We start from the raw sequence: 19,796 nt of genomic DNA, 5'->3' as shown, positions 1-19,796 counted from the left end.
ATTCCATTTCTGTATCTATAAAATTAGAATAACTGCTCATAAGGTGGTCATTAATATTAACTGTTAGTGTATGCCAAAAACATTTTAAACTTTCTTTCCCTGAGTAGCTTTTATTGTCAAATGAATCATATAAATAAAATTTGGAACAAAGTCTATTACCTTTCTCCACCTTGCTATTGCCTCTTTGAGAGGCAATCAGTGATTCTCTCTTCTGTTAATTTATCTCAATGTGCTACTAATGTGGGTATTTAGTAAAGCAATTTGAATATTTGAGTAAAGGGGAAATCTAGAGTGATTCATGAGGAAAGTAATTGATTGATTTTGTCCATTTGCAGCCTGTAACACCCGAGAAGCTGATGTGATTTTCCTCTGTGATGGCTCTAACAGGGTATCTGACTCAGAGTTTGTTACCCTGACAACTTTCTTGTCAGACTTAATTGATAATTTTGACATTCAGTCGCAAGCAATAAAAATTGGGATGGCTCAGTTTGGGAGCCGCTACCAAGAAATGATTGAGTTGGACAACTCTCTGACTAAACCCCAGTGGAAGACTCAAATTCAAAATATCACCAAGAGCAGTGGATCTCCGCATATCGAGTCGGCCCTTAAAAAAGTGAGGTTTATGTTTGATCCATATGTTGGTGGGAGAAGAAATGCTGGTGTCCCTCAAACTTTGGTAGTGATCACATCTGGGGATCCCCAAGATAATGTGGCAGATGCAGTAAAAGTCCTGAAAGACCTTGGCATTTGTATCCTGGTTTTAGGCGTAGGACATGTTCATAAAGCACGGCTTCTACCGATAACAGGCAATTCTGAAAAAATAATCACCTTTCAAGACTTCAATAAATTAAAGAATGTGGAGGTGAAAAAAAGGATTGTCCGGGAAATCTGCCAGAGCTGCGGGGAAACCAGTAAGTGTTCCCTTGCCCTTTATTTATTTTCATTTAATTCCATCTTTCCAGTTCTCCATTTCCCAGGGTGTCTTGTGGGCTCGCTCTAGCAGAACATAGTTTTAGAATGGTGTGCAGTGAGAATAGTCTTCTCTTCTGCCTCCCAGAAAATTGGGATCAGTCAGCCTCCATCAGAGACAGGTTGTGTTCCCTAGTCAGCCTGTCCCCTCCCTGCAATCCAGCATTTATTTTCCTCTTAGCATCTGGAATTCAGTCTCCTATTCCTGTACACGGAGTGGCCAGATTATTATGACCGGCCAGATTATTATGACCACCCCATCGGTACAATGAACTGGATTAGTTATGCAAATAATAATAATGATAAAACCTTGAGAGTATTTGCTTAGGAAGTTTTCAATATTTAGTATTTTTGGAAGTGTCAGTGAAGTACTGATGGGGTGGTCATAATAATCTGGCCACTCAGTGTATTTCCACTTCCGGAAGTCCTAGAACAAAACCTTGCATCCAGTAGGAACTAAGTAAAATAAATACTTGTTCATGGGAAGTTTTACTCTTTTAACTTTGTTAAACTATCTTGCAAGGGATTCTATGTACGTGCGTGTCTGTATGAGCACATGTGTGTTTTCTTCCTTTAACGATGGCATTTATAAAATCCTAACATAGAAAAGATTTGAAATGTCCTTACGGATTATTTAATTTTTAGAGACACTAACACAGATGGCCGCAAAGGCCAGGTGGGTAATGTGACTGAGCCGCGGGGATGGGAGTGAGGAAATGAATGGAGAGCAATGACCCATCTGGTGGGAATGTCACTGTTGAGCTCCAGCTAAGAGTAGCCATGTGGGACTTGGGTTCTGTACTCAGGGCTGGGAGTTGGGAGAACAGCGCATCAGGAAGCAGCAGTAAATAACATTTTGTGGAATTTGTAGATATTCCTCAGAATGCTTCTATTTCTAGAGTTGTTATGGTTGAAACCACTTCTTTCACATAATGTGCTGTCTTTCCAAGCTCTCCAGACCTTTTACGTCCCATTTGGATGCTCGACTAGAGGCACATTATAGTGATGGAGAGAGCGGTGGACCTGGAATCAGAAAGCCAGGGTCTAACTCTGGTTAGTTGCAGTGACCTCCATGAATTGCTGTCTCCTTCTGTGTACAATGAGCAGGTGGACAGGGTCAGTGGTGATCAAATGGCATCTGAATTGCATTTGTCCTGTCCAGTGTCAACAACTTGTTAAATCATTTGACAGCTTTTAAAAATAGCTTTTAATTTAAAATTTTTTTAATTAAAATCTGCATTTTAATTTACATTAAAAATGTAGATTTCAGGCTTTTCTTTGGAAAAAATCAGATGATCTGACAACACTGAGCCTCATTTCCCACATGGCTACTCTCAGTTGGAGCTGAACAGTGAACAGATGGGTCATGGCTCCCCATTCATTTTCTTCACTCTCTGCCCACTTGACTCATTTACATTACATTACCCAACCCGGCCTTTGAATTTGTGACATCTGGAATCAATAATCCCTAAGGAAAATTCACATATTTAATATGTGGTGATAATATGAGTCATAATATGTCCTCATTAAGAGAAGAAAATGTGCGAGTACGCACACACCCAAAGGCAGCCCCTGAGCATTAGATTGAACCATGATTGGAAACTCAAATAGTATTGGGACTTGTGTTAGAGGAAACACCGGTGTTACATGTTGGTCTTCCTTCTTGGACACTTCTTGGGTACTAGAGACCCTCCAGCCCTGGGCCATGACCACTCTCTTTTTCTGCCCCATCTGCCCTTCCTTGCTTTCTGCTCATTAATCTGACTTTGTTTCCCTTGGTCTCCAGATTGCGTTGTGGACATAGTGGTTGGGTTTGACATGTCCACTCACCTGCGTGGGCAGCCATTGTTCCATGGCCACCCCCGGCTGGAATCATACCTCCCAAGCATCTTAGGAGACATCACTTCCATCAAGGGGGTGAGCTGTGGGGCAGGCGCAGAGACACACGTGAATGTGGCCTTTAAGGTGAACAATGATCAAGCATTCCCTGCCAAGTTCCAAATCTACCAGGAAGCAATATTTGAAAACCTGCTGCAAGTCACCGTCAATGGGCCAACTCATCTGAATGCACAGTTCTTGCAGAGTCTGTGGGACACGTTTGAGAATAAAAATGCATCCCGCGGACAGGTATCCATGTCGCAGTCTATCTCCCATCTCAGCATGCTCTCATATGTTTCTCCCTCCCAATTACATATTTCATTTTCACATTCTCCTATTCTCTGCTTTCTTCTTTCTCTAGGTGCTACTCATCTTCTCAGATGGTCTTGGGAGTGAAAGCATCACAATGCTTGAAAATCAATCAGACAGTCTCAGAGAAGCAGGTACGTACTGAGTTGAAAATTTAAATGATTAAGCATGTAATGTGCTGAGAAATCTCTACCCTACTTAGGTGCTCTAGATCTTGGGATTTGTCCAGCCATTTGTAGAAGATGCTGTAATATTGGTGCCTTGCCCAAACCCCCCTGACCTGCCCACACACTCACCCCCCCCAAATGCTGTATATGCTGTGGCCAAGTCCCTACATCTATGACCTTCCACAGATGTGAGCCCTTGACTGACCTGAACCGTTACCTGATGCTTGGAGGGAAGGTGCAGTTGTACCACGCCCCACCTGAGTGTGGAAGGGGGACAGTCATTGATATAGGGATGCAAAAGCCCAGGGCTAAGTCTGATACACTTTATTTTCTCATGAATCAGGCCAAGGTGAAGACTTTACTGAGGCACATCCTTGCTTACAACTTCCCCTTCCCTTTCTGCATTCTCTCTCTCGCTCAGTAAACCACACACACACACACACACACACATTCCTCTCTCAAATTCTGCTTCTAGAGAACCTAAGACATTGCCTATTACTTTTGATTTTCCATGTGAAAGATCACAACATGGATTTTGAAAAGCACTTCTCACCGTATAGTCCCTGTCCATGTCATAGTTTCCGGCTGAACTGGAAGCTAAATGCAGAAGCTGAGAGTAATGTGCAGTGACAGAGGCTCCACTGTTGAATGGGGGACATAGTTTGAGACTGGCTTCTGGGTTCAGCTTTCATGGGCATCCTCCCTAGAGGCCACAACATGTCTTGCTTTACTGGTGGATTGTGTCTCCCTCCCTTCTCAGGTCCCTTCAACACCTTCACACTGATCTTGGAATATCAAATTCCTTAGTATGGCCCATGATGCTTTGCAGGATCTGGTCCTGCTTCCCATGCCAGCTTCCCCTCACTCCTCACACTCAGTGTCCCACGCATACAGAATCTTTTCTATTTGTCCTCCAATGTACTTCACAGCCCCATCTTCTCAGTCTTCGCATATACTCTTTTCTTTTGTCTAGAACTTTTCCCACACTCAGGCTCCCACCCCCATCTTCTCTCCACCTTCCATCTCGAGTACTTTTTCTTGACCAACTTCCATTCATTTTTTTAGGATCAGCTTAGATATCAGTTCTTTGCAGAAACCTTCCATGACCTTCCAAAAATGAGTTAGGAGCTTCTCATTTAGGCTTCCATAGCCCCCTGGCGTTCCCTCTCAGAGCAACTATCTGATTCTTGTCCACCTCTTCTAGTAGACCATACCTCTTGTATCCCTGGTACAATGATTAGTGCATAAGAGGCTTCTAATAAGGAAATATTTGTCTAATGAAAGGATGAATAGAGTAAATGAACTAATGAATTAATTAAAAACTGAATGAGTGAATAAATGAATAAAGAACTCCCGGGTATGACCAAGAGTTCAGCTGATACTGAATTACCCCGGGCTTTCCTCAGGCTCCCAGGGCCTAGGCTCCCAAGGGTGTTTGGCCATGGAGATGACTTGAGAACTATCATTAATTTATATTCAGTCAAATACTTGGAAGATGAACAAGAACTTTGCCCTTTCTTAAAAATTATTTTCAAACGCATACGAATTGCATTAAAATTGGTGGTGAGATGTTAAACAGTTTTCTGTTAGTGTTTTTCTGTAGATTTGTAAATAGTTTCTCTTGCATACTTTCTCTTGGGAAATTTCATCCTGGAGTTGGGGATCTGTGAGTACCTAGTCTGTGTATTGACAATGCCGGCAAATCTGCTGTTACATTCTTAGTATGTCAAGAGCACTGCTTCCTCTTACGTTTTTCCACCCTTTCTGATTCTTTGAATAATGTTCACTGAGTGGCTTTTCTTCTTCTTCTTTTTTTTTTTTTTTTGTGTGTGAGCAATTCCTTTGGTTTTATATCTGTCATTTTTACTGCATAGGTCTTGATGCTTTGCTGGTAGTATCCCTGAACCCAGTTGCTCATGACGAGTTCTCCAGTTTTGAATTTGGAAAAGGATTTGATTACAGGACTCACCTGACCATTGGAAATAGAGACCTGGGTAAAATGCTATCACAGTATCTGGTGAGTTTTTGAACAACAACCACAACAAAAATCCAATTATTCAAAATACAGTAGGAACAAAATTGGAATTTTGATGAGTATTTTCAAAGACTGCCTTGTTTGCCCTAAATTCAGTACATGGCCTTTAGTATATAAAAAAGTGTGAAAGATCAGAGTGCTGAATTTTTTTTTACACGCATTTTTATCCTTTGTTATTTAACCAAATGAATGCATAGGGAACTAGAAAACCGATCCCTAATCAAATAAGAAATACCACCAACACTTTATGCTACAGAAACCCCCCAAAACGGGAGACTCAACTAGGAACCAACCAGTCTTGTGCAAACTTGGCCTGTGACCATTTATGCAGTGGGCTCCTTCTATAAATAGAGGTCACTTTTTTGGAGAGGGTGTGTTGCCAATGCAGTTGCTGCTAATCTTGTACCTTCTCTATCTAAAGCAGTGGTTCTCAACCTGTGGGTCGCGACCCCTTTGGGGGTGAACGACCCTTTCACACGGGTCGCCTAAGACCATCAGAAAACACATATATAATTACATATTGTTTTTGTGATTAATCACTATGCTTTAATTATGTTCAATTTGTAACAATGAAATTGGGGGTCACCACAACATGAGGAACTGTAGTAAAGGGTCGAGGCATTAGGAAGGTTGAGAACCACTGAAAGTGTTCAGTCAAAAAGCACCTCTTAGTCTCTGTGGCCCGTGCCCCAAAGAGAGCATGCACTTGTAGGTGGTAGATTTTGATTTGTGAGAATATATTTCTTATGTAATGAAGTTTGTGACAGTTGTTGCTCACTCAAGTCTGGTTTTTTTTTTCAGGGAAACATTGTAGAGAGGACATGCTGCTGTGCATTTTGCAAGTGTCCAGGGAATCCAGGACCTCATGGGACCCGAGGACTGCAAGGCTTGAAGGTGTCCTTCAGATGAAACTATTTAACTTAATGGGCCTTGGTTTGGTGTGGGTGGGACTGAGACTGAGACTGAATGGTTGAATTTGCAACCCTCATTTGATGCCGATATCATTGTCCCTGGGCATTTTTGTGACATCTGTGGTGTAGGAGCCGGTTCAGAAGAGCCTACTTTTGATGCTGCTATTAAGAATAACCCCCCCTTTCTCTTATATGTCCTTGGTGATATTGCTTCTTGATTTTGCAATTTATACTTTTTACTCACTTCAGACATTTTGAAAGGTGGCCATTTATGTGTCTTCTTGGAAGAAGTGTCTGTTCAATCCTCTGCCCATTTTTAAATTGGGTTGTTTGATTTTTGTTGTTGTTGAGTTGTATGAATTCTTTATATATTTTGAATATTAGCTACTTATCAGAAGTATTGTTTGCAAATATCTCCTCCAATTCAGTTACAGAACCATATATTATATGTGGGATATGAAACCGAAAGCAACACATGAACAAACAAATAAAAAGCTTATAAACACAGACAACCATATGGTAGTTACTAGAGGGGAAAGGAAGTTGGGGAAGGGAGAAGAGGGTAAAGGAAGTCAAATACAGGATGATGGAAGGAGACTTGACTTTGGGTGGTGAACATACAAAGCAATATGCAGATGATGTATTATAGAGTTGTACACTTGAAACATATCATCTTATTAACCAGTGTCACCCAATAAATTTAATAAAATTTTTAAAAGGTGGCAAGAAATGTTAAAATAATGGGGAAAGTTGTACTTCATCAGCAATGGAATGTAATTGAACTGCTAAAAGAGCATAGCATTGCAGATGAATAGCCCTTTAGAAAATGAATTACAAAAGATCAATTGCATAACAATAGCATAGATAAGTATATTATGGTATTTTCATTCAATGGAATGCTCCAAAGTATTGAAAACAAATGGGCTGCATGAATAAATTTTATAAACACAGTAATGGCCAAAAAAAGCAAAACAGAATACATATGGTATGATTCCATTTATAAGAAATTTGAATACAGGCAAAACTAACCTATAGTGTCTAAGGATGAATGAGTAGTAGAGAATAAAAAAGGCAAGGAGGTATTTTTATAAAAGAAGTATTCTCCCTGCGGTGAGGGTGGGAATGGTTGGTGATTGGGATGGGCACTGTGTCTGGGCACCATCCATATCCTCTTTTTTTGGCCTAGGTAGTGGCTATACAGATGTTTACTTTATAATAATTAAGCTGTGACCTTGACATTTTATTTACTTCTATGCACTTTTTCAAGTGGCTTTTAAATATCACAATTAAGAGCGTCTGGTTTGTTCTATTTTAAGAGATCAAATACAATGCTTGTTCCTGAGTGGAGCATTGCCCATGCTTGAGTAAGGATTATTTATCTTGGGCATTTTACCAGTTACATTTTGTTTAGCAGTTTCCTCTCTCATTACTTTGCTCAGATCAGTTATCCTGAGCAGAGAACTAGGGCCTGTGTTTGAGGAGGAGGAAAGAAAAACCTCAATTGACATCCTTGCCACACATAAGCCATGAGGGAGTTAAACCATATATGTAACCTCTTGCTTGGGAGAAGTGCTTCTTCTTCCTTGAGCTCTCAGAAAAGCAGAAGAAAGTGAAATGATCTGTTTGGAAGTGTTATTCATTTGCCTGCTAAAAGAGTTGTGTGGCCACCGCTCTCCTTGGTGCAAATCTCCGAGTCACAGGACTAGCCTGGCCCCCCAGCATTGCAGACGAATTCCAAAGGTCGGTCTCCTATAGCATCAGGAGGGCCACCTTCTGAGAGACTTTCCCTGATGATTGTAGGACTCTCCCCACACTCACAGCCACACCTGCGCAAACTACAACCAAGTTGGAGGACTAACTAAAAGGCCCAATGACTGCACAAGTTTGAATTGATGGAAGGTGGCTAAAAGTGATTTTTCTTTCTTTCCTCTCAGGGTTCTCTAGGTCTAAAAGGCAGCAGAGGACACAGGGGAGAGGATGGAGACCATGTAAGTTTTTGTGACTCATCTTCCCCTGCCCCCCCTCACACACACACATACTGAATTTGTGTTTTATAGAAAGCTTTATTTTCCTACAGAAGAGGTGGTGAGGTTTTTTGTGTATGGTAAATATTCTTTGTAGTTTTGAGGGAAATGGGTGGTAGCTTCCCTTTTCCTTTTTCCTCGTCTGAATCACAAGGCCCTTGTTAAACCTATTTGTGGGGGAGTGAGCAAGCTCGCCTATGTGTTTTTTGTTTGTTTGTTTTTATCAGTAGCAGGGAGGTATGCTCCTCTCTACTCCCACCTGGAAAAGGAAACAAGCAGAGCGCCCCCCAAGGTGGGGAATCCTGGTTACATGGTTCACAGAGGTTTTCAGATCTCAGTCGTTGACCCTGAAACCAGAATTCTCATTTGGTTCATCAGTCACATTTTGAAAATGGATTTGGAGGAACTGAAACCACATGGGTGGCTCCATTTGGGGTGGGAAAAGTTCAGGAAGTGTCCAGCCTGCTTGTCCATCCCTTTAGAGCAGCGATGGCGAACCTTTTGAGCTCGGCGTGTCAGCATTTTGAAAAACCGTGTCACATATAGAAATTTTTTGGTATTTGCAACCATAGTAAAACAAAGATTTATATTTTTGATATTTATTTTATATATTTAAATGCCATTTAACAAAGAAAAATCAACCCAAAAAAATGAGTTCGCGTGTCACCTCTGACACCCATGTCATAAGTTCGCCATCACTGCCTTAGAGTGAAGGCCAGCTCCTCATTCTTGGCACCAAGTTAGGATTAAAAGCACAGTCTCCAGAGTCAGACATCAAAGGCTGACTGACGTAGATGTGAAACCTTAACAAGATACTTAACCTCGTGACCTTTCAGTCTCCTCATCCGTAAACATCTGTACATTCTTCTAAGAGCAAACTTTACAAAATGAACACTTAGGGGAGCCCTTGAAGTCACCCACCAGGTACCTGCGGAGAGGCCTTGGAGCCCACCCAGTCGGCACGGAGGGATTGGAGTGTGGGGACTCGTGTCATGCTACTGCCTGGCTGTGAGCCCAAGGCTGGCTGAGACTCCAGGCAATGGGAAGCCGGAACATTTCAGCACTTCTCAGCAAGCTGTGGCCATGCGCCAGGCCTCCTGCTTTACTGGGAATAATCCTCAGAATAAAGAAAGCAAAGCAGGGGAGAGGAAAATCAGTTCTCCTCTCACCTACCAGGAAGGGGAGAATTAAGCTCATTGCTAAAAAATTATGTATCCATACAGCAAAACTTTAGCACCTGCTCTGCACCCAGATTTGAGCCAGGCACAAGGGCACAATGGGGAACGAGACAGTCGGAGGTCCCTGCCTGCAAGGAACACAACACTGTCTTTCTCGAGATTCATTTCACTGCAGCATTTACCTGCATTTACATATTTCCCAGGGAAAGCAGGATTGGTGGGAGATGCATGTGTCATTGACCTTGAGTGTTCTTCCTATGTGGCTGGTCAGACTTTGGGGATCTTTAACCTGGTGGGACTTCCCATGAGCACTGGCGTAGAGTAGGGTCTCTTCCCATCGACTGCTTCTACGCAGCTCCAGTCCCTTGGCACCGACTTGCTTCTGTACCATCAGCCATGCTGACTCTTCCAGGGCAGCATTAAGCCCTGGACAAGAGGTAGGACCAACGTGTGTTACCACGTGTTTAGAATGTGGCTGGAAAGTGAGGCGGCTTCCGAACCCGTGGCTGTGCCGAGTGATGAGGCAGTGAAGCGGTTGAGCTCATCCCCTGCCTCTGTGTGATCTTGGATCTGAAAGGAAGCCCTGAAGGTTGACAGGAAAAATGCTTAAATAGAGGGGGAAACAGAGTTAAATGTAATGAGTTGGGGGGAGGATTTGTTTGCCAAGCCCCAGCTTCACTCTCAAAAAGTAAACTGCTGGTGGCTTTGGGCATAAGAATCACTTTGGATACCTGTTTGGGCACCTTCTCTTAGGGAATGCGAGGAGACACTGGACCCCCAGGAGACAAAGGGATCGCAGGATGTCCCGGGCAATGGGGTCAAAAGGTAAGGCTCTGCTGGAATGTTATTTTAAGTTCTCCCCAACACCCCACCTTCTGACCTTCGTTCCTTCCCTCTCTTGTTTTCTGTCTTTCATCCCCCCTCTCTCTTCCCCTTTCTCCACTTACATGTTAGTTTCCTCATCTGCAGATGATTTACATTTGTAATCTCATTGATTTTTGTAAATTCCATCTACAACCTCTTTGTGGTTATGGAGCCAAAAGCAACTAAAGAAATACACAGTCATTGTCTTCAGAGGGGCAGCCCCTTCCTGCTCCAACAATCTAGGAATCCTTGTGCTGTCTTTGCTATGTGGCTGAGAGGTGTTGTATCTTTTACAGGGAGTCAGAGGATTGCCTGGATCTAAGGTACTGTAGTTTCTTCTCAAATTGCATGTCCTCGCGGGATGAGTTTCCGGATAGGCGTGTGGCAGGGACCTCCTTTTCTGATTGCGGCCCGTCATTGTTTCTCAGGGAGAACTGGGAGAAGATGCGATCGATGGCCTGGACGGGGAGGAGGTAAGCCATTTTTCAAGTACCATAAAGCCAGCAGGAGGCTGATACATTTTTTTCAATGGAAATTTTGTTTTCCGTGTCTTTTTTTAGGGCTCTCATGGATTTCCTGGAAAAAAGGGAGAAAGAGGTGATCCAGGATCTCAGGTAACACTCTTTAATCTATTAGAGCAGGAGAATTTAGTGAGAGAGACAGTCTTAATTGCTGTGTGTCAGCGGTTATTAGGGATAAAATCGACAGCTGACTTAACCACATAATGAAGGCTTATTACCACTGAAGAGGTGCTGCAATCAGTTTGGAACAAGTAGGTAACTATGTAATTTTTAAGAATTTCCCGTTAGAAATCTCAAGGCGTGCAAGATGCTCTATGGGCATGTTTTTCAGAAGTCTGCAAATGAATGCTTTCGCCTGTCAGCAGCTTTCATTGCATCAGGGGGGGAAAAAAAACAAGAGAAAAAGCAAAATTACTTTGGTGACTTTGGTATAGCAAATCACAGTGAAACTTTAATTTTAGATTCATTTCAAAAGTTAATAATCTTTAAAAATTTAAATTCATTTCATGAGTTAATACATGCTTACTTGGTTCCAAGCAGCTCTGCTTTTATGTTCTGATACATTTATTTACCAAATATTTTTTAATACCTGGGGTGTGCCAGGCACTGAGTTATGCACCAGTCAATCAGAAATAAACCACCTTGTCCTTGTCCTCAGGATTCTACAGTGTAGTTGGGGAGACAGACAGGTCAATAGCTAATGGCAACACAGAATGTGATTGGGACCGTGTTGCAGGCATCTGCATGGGAGCCCAGAGAAGGGTTCTCACTCAGCAGGGTGGGGAAGGAGTTCAGGAAATCTCCCTGGAGGAAATGGTCACTGAGCTGAAGATGAATAGAAAGTAGCAAGACATGGTGGAAGGGCATTCCAGACAGAGGGAACAGCATAAGCAAAGACGCAGAGGCTTGGGAATCTCCCTGGAGGAAATGGTCACTGAGCTGAAGATGACTAGAAATTAGCAAGACATGGAGGAAGGGCATTCCAGACAGCGTTAGCAAAGACGCAGAGGCTTGGTGACACTGCAGTTGTTCTGCCTGGTAGGAGTATTAGAGAAGAGGTAGAGGGAGGTCAGGTTCAAGAGGTACTAGAAGAGATGGGGAAGGCACTGGTGAGCCATGAGGAGGAGTTGAGCTTTTAACCATTGGGGAGTAGGGAGCCTTTGAAAGATTTTAAGCAGGGAGATCCTAATTGATTTACATGTTAGAAATAATTACTTGGCAGTAGTCTGGAGGCTGTGTTGGATGCTAGGCAAAGATAAGAGGCGAATCTGTAACAATCAATATGAGAAGTGATGAAGCCTCAAATAAAGCAATGGCAGTGAGAACAGAAACAGAACATATTTTTTAAAATATATTTTATTGACTTTTTACAGAGAGGAAGGGAGAAGGATAGAGAGTTAGAAACATCAATGAGAGAGAAACATCCATCAGCTGCCTCTTGCGCATCCCCTACTGGGGATGTGCCCGCAACCAAGGTACATGCCCTTGACCGGAATCGAACCTGGGACCCTTCAGTCCGCAGGCTGAAGCTCTATCCACTGAGCCAAACCGGTTAGGGCAGAAACAGAACATATTAATTAAGGAGATGGCAGAGCCTAGACTGGAGTGAATACCTATGTGCAAAATTTAGGGAAACCCTCATTATGCACAGCGTGAGTGCTTCCCTAAATTTTGCACCATAGGCGACTTGCTCATTTCCTCCTAGTCCTGACTCCGGGACATAAGATATCCAGATTTAGGTGACTAGAGGAGAAGGAAATTAGGGGTCAGTCCAAATGCCTATAAGGATCCTGGCTTGGGCAAGTTTAGTTGGAAAAAAAGTGAGTTTGAGTTAAGAACGGAACATCCCTGTAGAGGTCTCCTGTTGGCAATTTAATTATAGATGCCAGAAGTTGCTAGACTGGCTGGGATGTCCAATACAGTACCCAGGAGCAATATGTAACCATTAAATTCACATTAATTAAAGTGATAAGGAACATGGATCATTTTATCTGATTGATTTCCTCCCCTCCAAACACACACAGCACTTGACATTTTAATATTATTATGAAACCTCCCACAAGCTAACGCAGAAACTCATTTTATTTTTTTCAGGGCAGCCCAGGTGCCAGAGGCCCCCCTGGAGAGTATGGGGAGAGGGGCTTCCCAGGGGATCCTGTAAGTTACTAGGGCCCAGTTGGCTCTGAATTTCTTGTTCCTCAGTTGTTTCCTTTCCCTGTGTCTCCTGCTGACCCGTGGGCAAAAGCTTGTCTTGGGAGAGGGGGAGGTAGGTTGACAGAGGCTATTTGTTTGGGAGAAATCTGATCATGTACAAAATTCAAAACTGGGAACTAAAGTCCCACTTTAATCATCCTTCTGTAGGTTGAGATGTTCAAGTTCTTTTGGAGGGGAAATTCCCATAGTTTTGCTTATTGGGCTTCTAATCTCACAGATTCCCTATTTGTGTAGTTGATTGCAGGGGAATCTTATTGCACGATTGAGGGAGTGGCATAAGCATGTTGGACTAGTGCATCCGTGAAACTGCCAACACAGAGAAAGGAAATTCACCATGGCTTCAGCATGCACTCTAATCATTTGTCATTTACCGCCACGCCCCCTTCAAACTTGGGGAACTATTACTTTCACTTTTTCAAACATCTATGAGATTCAAATATGGAGGATTTTCTCACACCCCTCATCATTAACCCAAGTAACCCAAGTTTCTCACATCACACCCCTCATCACTTAACCCAAGTTTTTGTACCATTTTGAAAAACAAAACAAAACAAAACTGGTATTTTTTTATTCTGAAATTCTTTTTAAATCTTCTTCTAGGGTAATCCAGGACAAAACAGTAACATCAAAGGACAAAAGGGCTCTGAAGGACAACAAGGAAGACAAGTAATTGGACCTGTTTTACTTATATGAGTTGATTAATTATGTTACTTTAGTAAAATCTAAATTAATGACTTAGTAAAATATGTAATCCATCTATAACTGAACAAACCCCCCTGAAGTTCACATTGAAAAGAGCCGTGTGTCTGTAGGAGGTCACACTTCTATGGGCAAAATTACTATGTTTCTGGCAGGCGATATGTGGGGAAACTGGTAATAGCAATGCATGTTGCTATCCCGTTCTCCTCTTGAATGGATATATATCCAATAGTGCTGATATGCAGGAAGAGTCTAGAATGACACTTTTGTTCTTATCTTTTAATAGTGCCTGAGGTTTTGATGCTGATGCCTTTGTAATTTATTTAGCACCTTTCGCTTTATGATCTTGGGGGGCTGTTGTATTTCTAGGGTAGAACCGGACAGAAGGGGACACAAGGCAGTCCTAATTCCGGAGGAGAGAGGGTGAGTATTGTCACGGTCATTTATTTCCCCTCCTTATTGCCTGAAGCTGCCACAGAGGTTTTCCAAATAGTTGTTACTGCAGAGTTGGCTGATCTGGGGCGGATACGTGGACACTATTGACATTTTGGGCCAGATAATTTATCATGAGAGGCTATCATGTGCATTAGAGAATATTTCACAGCATTCCTGGTCTCTACCCACTAGATGCCAGTAGCACCTCCTCCCCCAGTTGTGACACCCAAACATGTCTGCAGATATTGTGAAATGTTGGTGGTGGATGGTGAGGGGGCAGATGGGAGCAGAGTTGCTCCTGTTTGAGAATCACTGTGACACAATTTGCTTGCCCCTGTCTCCCTCCCAGAAACCTTTGAATGTCTTTGAAGAGAGTCAGGGACTTAAACACAAAAGCCCTCCTTTAATAGCGTAGTATCCTTGAGCTTCTATATGAATATTATGCATTGGGTAAACGCTCTTCATCTATGGCCAGGGGGGGAGAAGAAACACAGATCAATTCTTCCTGGATGAACCCAAACACTGGCGATTAGTGGCAACCTCAAGGTCCTCGTATAACTTTACAGCATCTCATGTGATATCAAGCCTAAAACAACGATAATAGATTTTCCCTTCTTTGTAAGGAACAACCAAGAAATCGCTTTTCTCTTTGTGGACTTCTAAAATTAGGAATGATATTGATCATGTGTGAGAAACCCCTTTATCACACGCTCAGCATGGAGATTCTAAAAAGAGAAAAATGTACAAGGTCCTTGATCTGGCCCTGAATTTTACTCAAGAGGGAACAGAAAATACTTGGCTTTCTTTTTTATTACAGTCTTGTAATCTCATCACTTAGCAGGCTGTGGCTGATTGCCTTTCTCCCTGGGATAGATAGCAGATAGATGTGTTTTAATTTCCTCTTGCCTTTGTTGATCTTGAATCATAGTTCTTAAGGGAACTATGCCTAAGGGATAGCTTAGGCTTCCAGTGCTTCTGGTAAAATTCTTTGGGACTCTGCCCTCTTTTCCTCACTAGAGAATTAAAATTAATCAGAAGAAGCAAGAGAGCAGCAAGATAAGCTAAATGCTATAAATTTTAAAGCTAAATATGCATTTTTGTTGGTTTAAGAGAAAATACTTTTAGTTTTAAATAACTTTATAACTGTCACTATCAATCAGGCACTTTTTTAAAAAAGATGGTAGGGCTGGGAAGAGGGGGGGCGGGGAGGGATTACTACTTGGATGCACTAGCTGATTACTCTAAGTTAGCAATTTTCAACCAGTGTGCTGCAAGAATTTTTAAAATATGCAATGCCTCACCGATTAGTCAGGGGCACTGACTTCTTTTCCCTTAGAATGACAAAAAATGACAATAAAAAAAATGACAACAGCCAAAACAATAGCCATCAGGTATGAATGCAATCTTAAACTGTAAATATATAGGTCATATAATAGAGTTGCATCTTAATGGTCACATTGCATAATAAGGTTGCATCTAATTGATTACTTCTTAGTACCAGAAATTCTTATATGTAAATATAGGCACCTGATTTTTAAAAAAGTCACTTTGGAGCAAAAAGAGTAGGTTATTATTATTATTATTATTATTATTATTTTGTAAATGAATAAAAATTATACCTGTATTTTGTCAGATTGGCAAAGATTATATTTTTTGGTATACTTCAGAATTTTAGTAATTAGTTTATATGTGACATGAGACAGAAAAGGTTGAAAATCGCTGCTCTGAGTCACTCCCAGGACAGGAGGTTCTCAGTCTCCTTCCCCCATCTTCCTTCACTTCCCCGCCTATTTCCACCTTTCTACCCTCTTTTCTCCTGAATTAAATAAGGCAATGTGGATATAAAAAAGACCAAGCTTTTCTACCCTCTCCCCACCTTTCCAGTGAAGGTCAGAATTCCCTATGAGGGTCAGAGAATCTTGAGTGGATGAAAAATCCTAAAAACACAAACAAACCTAAGACATTGCCTCCTGCTGACACAATTTCAACTTATGTCAATTAATTGTTGCACTGGCTGTTGCAAAAAAAAGTTAATGTACTGAGAACCAGAGTATTGAAAATAACATTTCAGGTCCACTGCCTTTTGCCTGTCACACACAGAATGCTTATTATAATGGTATGAGAGGCCCGGTGCACAAAATTCATGCACAGGGAGGTCCCCTCAGCCCAGCCTGCACCCTCTCCAATCCAGTACCCCTTGGGGGATAACCAGCAGTCGGACATCCCTCTCACAATCTGGGACCGCTGGCTCCTAACTGCTCACCTCCCTGCCTGCCTGATTGCCCCTAACTGCCCCTCCTGCCAGCCTGGTTGCCTCAATTTCCCCCCTGCTGGCCTGGTCGCCCCCAACTGCCCCCCTGCTGGCCTGGTTGTCCCACGCAGCCTGCTGTTCAGTCATCTGTCCGGTTGTTTCGGTCGTAATGGCCCCTGACTTTTTATATATTAACATGGATTTGTACCTCGATAGCATGTATTTTAGGCCAGATCCTGATCACATTACTTTCAAGTATTAATTCATTTAATCCTCATAATAATTCTACGAGGTAGATACTATTATTATGTCCAGTTTACAGATAAGAAAAATCAAGGAACCTTGGGCAGCTTGCCCAGGACAGAGATGGGTAGTAGGTGTTAGACCAAGGTTTGAACTGAGACTGTCTCATACTCTGGGATCTGGGCTCCTAACCACCCTGAGTAAAGTTTATTGAGCCAATGCTCTGTGCCCACAGGCTTTAAAGGGCAGGGCTGAGTTCATGACTGCCTTCTAAGGACACAGATGAATGAATGAATGAATGACATTTTTAAAAGTACTGTTTTATACCTAAAGTAATCATAGTTGTTTATCACAACAAAGGAAGTTGATGATTGAGATGTGTCCGCAGCTCTCTCAAAGAGGCAAGGGTGGTAGGTGAGGAGGGGAGAGCACAGATCTTGTTGCTCTCTAGGGAAAAAGAAGTTAGGATCTGCAGCCTGAATCCTCTTCCAGCTTGGCTACCCTCTGGGAAGGAGAGGGTGTGGCAAAGACAGCCACTAGGTGGAGAACCTGAGCTGGCAACGGGAGCCATTTCTGGAGAGATGCAGACTGATTTCAGCTTCAGAGAGCAGCCCGGCTTTTCTCAGAGGAACCTGGAGGTACCATTTGGGCCACAACAGGGTAGAACAGACCTCATCAATCATTTTCTCCTTGTAGGATTCCACGGAAACAAACCTCAGTGGGCCCAGATGAATCACTGTATCTAACACTTTTGTACTCTTCCCCTGAGACACACTCAGGGGCCAGGACAGAGAGATGGGTGTGACACAGGTTGTTGTCACACAGGGAAGCCTCTGCCGAGCACACAGGGCTTTGTGGGACTTGCAGGAGAGGGGAGGTAGAAGACAGGCTCTTCAGGATGGTTTGGTTGTTCAAACAGCCTCCTGGGTAATTGTCAGAGGTTGTCAGCCTGCAGCTGGGTCTATAATGACCTTTGGATCCGTTTGCAATCAATCCCCCAAATATCGATCTATAATTAAGTGCCTAGTGTGAAAACTCATCTTTGGAAAGTGCCTCAAGGAAGCCATTGCTTTGAGCTGCTTGTTACTTATATGTCTATCAGAGAGTGAGACAGGCTGACTTGCCTCTAAGGAACCCCCATCCAGACACTAACACTTTGCTTTTTCTCCTCCAGGGAAGAGAAGGCCACAGGGGGCCCCAGGGGGTCCCGGTGAGTATCCTTCCTTTACTGTCCTCGGTGGTAGATGAGGCCAAGGAGATGCTCACATGCAAATGCACTGGGGATAGTGAGCATTTGACTAGGGTGTTGTAGGATATGCCAGGCATTGGACATGATCCCCACTGACTGGGAAGGGAGAGGGGATCAGTTCAGCTGCCAGGAACAGGACAGGCCAGACCTAAGGCAAAGCCTTCTTCACAGACACTTCATAGGAAAGAGGACGTATGCAGTCCCAAATGCTGTGTCCTTGCATGCTTTTCATGTGCACTGGGAATGACTGCAATAGAGTGAAATTCTTTACCAGAATAAGAAACGGCCTTTGTGTACGGTAGCACTAGGAACTATGAAGAGATGACCTATATGGGAACCAGGTGGAGAAAACCTTTTCACAGAAAACTCTCATTCTTCAGGGGGAGCCGGGAGATCCTGGACTTCCAGGCGCACCAGGAGCTGAAGGATTACAAGGCCCACAGGTGTGTTGGAATAGTTCATAAATAATTGAGAAATAATGCTGAGTTGTGCTGGGGGGTGGGGACGGCCAGGGAGAGGTCAATGGGGGAAAAGAAGACTTAGGTAATACTTTAAACAATGAAGAATTTAAATTAAAAAAATAATGCTGAATTGTTCTGATGGGAAGATGGCAAGTCATTCTGTATAAAAATAAAGAACGAGAAATTTTTAATCTACCTCCTCCCTCCTCCACAGTACGTGTCTCTGGAATTCTACATTTCCCACCATGGTGGGGGTTTTTGCTCCATCTAACTTGCTCCTACATTTGCAGCTCACTGATAAAGGCATGCTCTTGTGCTCACCTGGTACTGTGTCTGCGTGGTAGTAATAATGAATTATTAATACGTTAGTATTATATTAGTAATCAATATCAGGATCGACAAAGTGGTTTTCCTTAACTGAGGTCCTGCAGTCAGACTCCCATGAAAGAAAGTTAGGAATTGGAAGATGTTATTCAACTCAGCTAAAGCTAACTCCATAGGGGGTGACAGTGCTTCTAGAACATCACTGAGAGGACTTTATGGGAGCCATTTGTATTTTTTCTTAGTCTCATCATTAATGACATGGGCATTGGAGTCAGGACATGTGTGTCTCTCTTTCACATCAGAAGGATGCAAGGGTTATTCCTAGAGAACAGCTTTGTAGCATGTAGGTATTTAGTCACCTTATAGAGTCCACAAGTTCAAGCCTGAACTTGTCTGGAAGGGCCTGTGCAGGTGTGTCCATCCTGTAGCATGTAGGTATTTAGTCACCTTATAGAGTCCACTTTCAGCCTGAACTTGTCTGGAAGGGCCTGTGCAGGTATGTCCATTTTAAGACCTTCCCAAGAGTTCATTTTTCTTCTAGAAAGTTCCAGATTATTAATACTCACTTGGAATTTGGGATTCTATTGAGTGGTTCTGGGGTACCTGAACCAAGCCACCAGGTAGCAGATCCTCTAAATTAAATAACCATGGGACCAACCTAGATCCACCCCCCGGCTTTGTGAGGAGAGGGGTGACTGCCTCAGCCCCTCGAGTCCTTTGGTACTTAACGGAACCAAATCCAGTGGCTCCAATCACCATATGCACGGGGCAGCCAGGGCCACTGTATAGCTGGTGCTTTGATAGTGGGAGATGTTATCAGCACCTCTCTTCTCACAGAACCATATGGGAACCATGCATTTGATGGTAACTATGCCAGAAAATGTGTTGTAATTCCTCTGATGGGTCTGCTGCTAAAACACCCTTTTGTGCTAACTTGAAACAACTCTGGTTTCTATTTTACACATTGAAAACACTTTGGCCCAGGGAACCTGCCCCATAAACGGAGCCATCTGACCATTCCTTGTGTCTTACTTCCTTTTCCCATGGGTTTTATTCCTCTCTTT

The 19,796-nt window shown here is 42.8% G+C and overlaps 1 protein-coding gene across 1 annotated transcript in view; it reads left to right on the top strand.

Moving 5' to 3' along the window:
• Positions 1-19,796, top strand: part of COL6A5 (collagen, type VI, alpha 5) — a 107,667-nt gene that overhangs the window by 40,358 nt on the left and 47,513 nt on the right. The window contains exons 8-22 of the mRNA XM_005863598.2: positions 336-911; positions 2,756-3,096; positions 3,209-3,290; positions 5,198-5,340; positions 6,160-6,252; positions 8,204-8,257; positions 10,225-10,296; positions 10,632-10,658; positions 10,764-10,808; positions 10,896-10,949; positions 12,951-13,013; positions 13,671-13,736; positions 14,139-14,192; positions 17,873-17,908; positions 18,328-18,390. Coding sequence (XP_005863660.1) covers positions 336-911; positions 2,756-3,096; positions 3,209-3,290; positions 5,198-5,340; positions 6,160-6,252; positions 8,204-8,257; positions 10,225-10,296; positions 10,632-10,658; positions 10,764-10,808; positions 10,896-10,949; positions 12,951-13,013; positions 13,671-13,736; positions 14,139-14,192; positions 17,873-17,908; positions 18,328-18,390 — 1,769 coding nt within the window. The remainder of the gene's footprint in view (positions 1-335; positions 912-2,755; positions 3,097-3,208; positions 3,291-5,197; positions 5,341-6,159; positions 6,253-8,203; positions 8,258-10,224; positions 10,297-10,631; positions 10,659-10,763; positions 10,809-10,895; positions 10,950-12,950; positions 13,014-13,670; positions 13,737-14,138; positions 14,193-17,872; positions 17,909-18,327; positions 18,391-19,796) is intronic.

The sequence above is a fragment of the Myotis brandtii genome, unplaced genomic scaffold (genome assembly GCF_000412655.1).
Source record: "Myotis brandtii unplaced genomic scaffold, ASM41265v1 scaffold18, whole genome shotgun sequence".
Classification (NCBI taxonomy): Eukaryota; Metazoa; Chordata; class Mammalia; order Chiroptera; family Vespertilionidae; genus Myotis; species Myotis brandtii.
The sequence above is the reverse complement of the archived record's forward strand: the minus strand, read 5'-3'. Positions and strand labels throughout refer to the sequence as shown.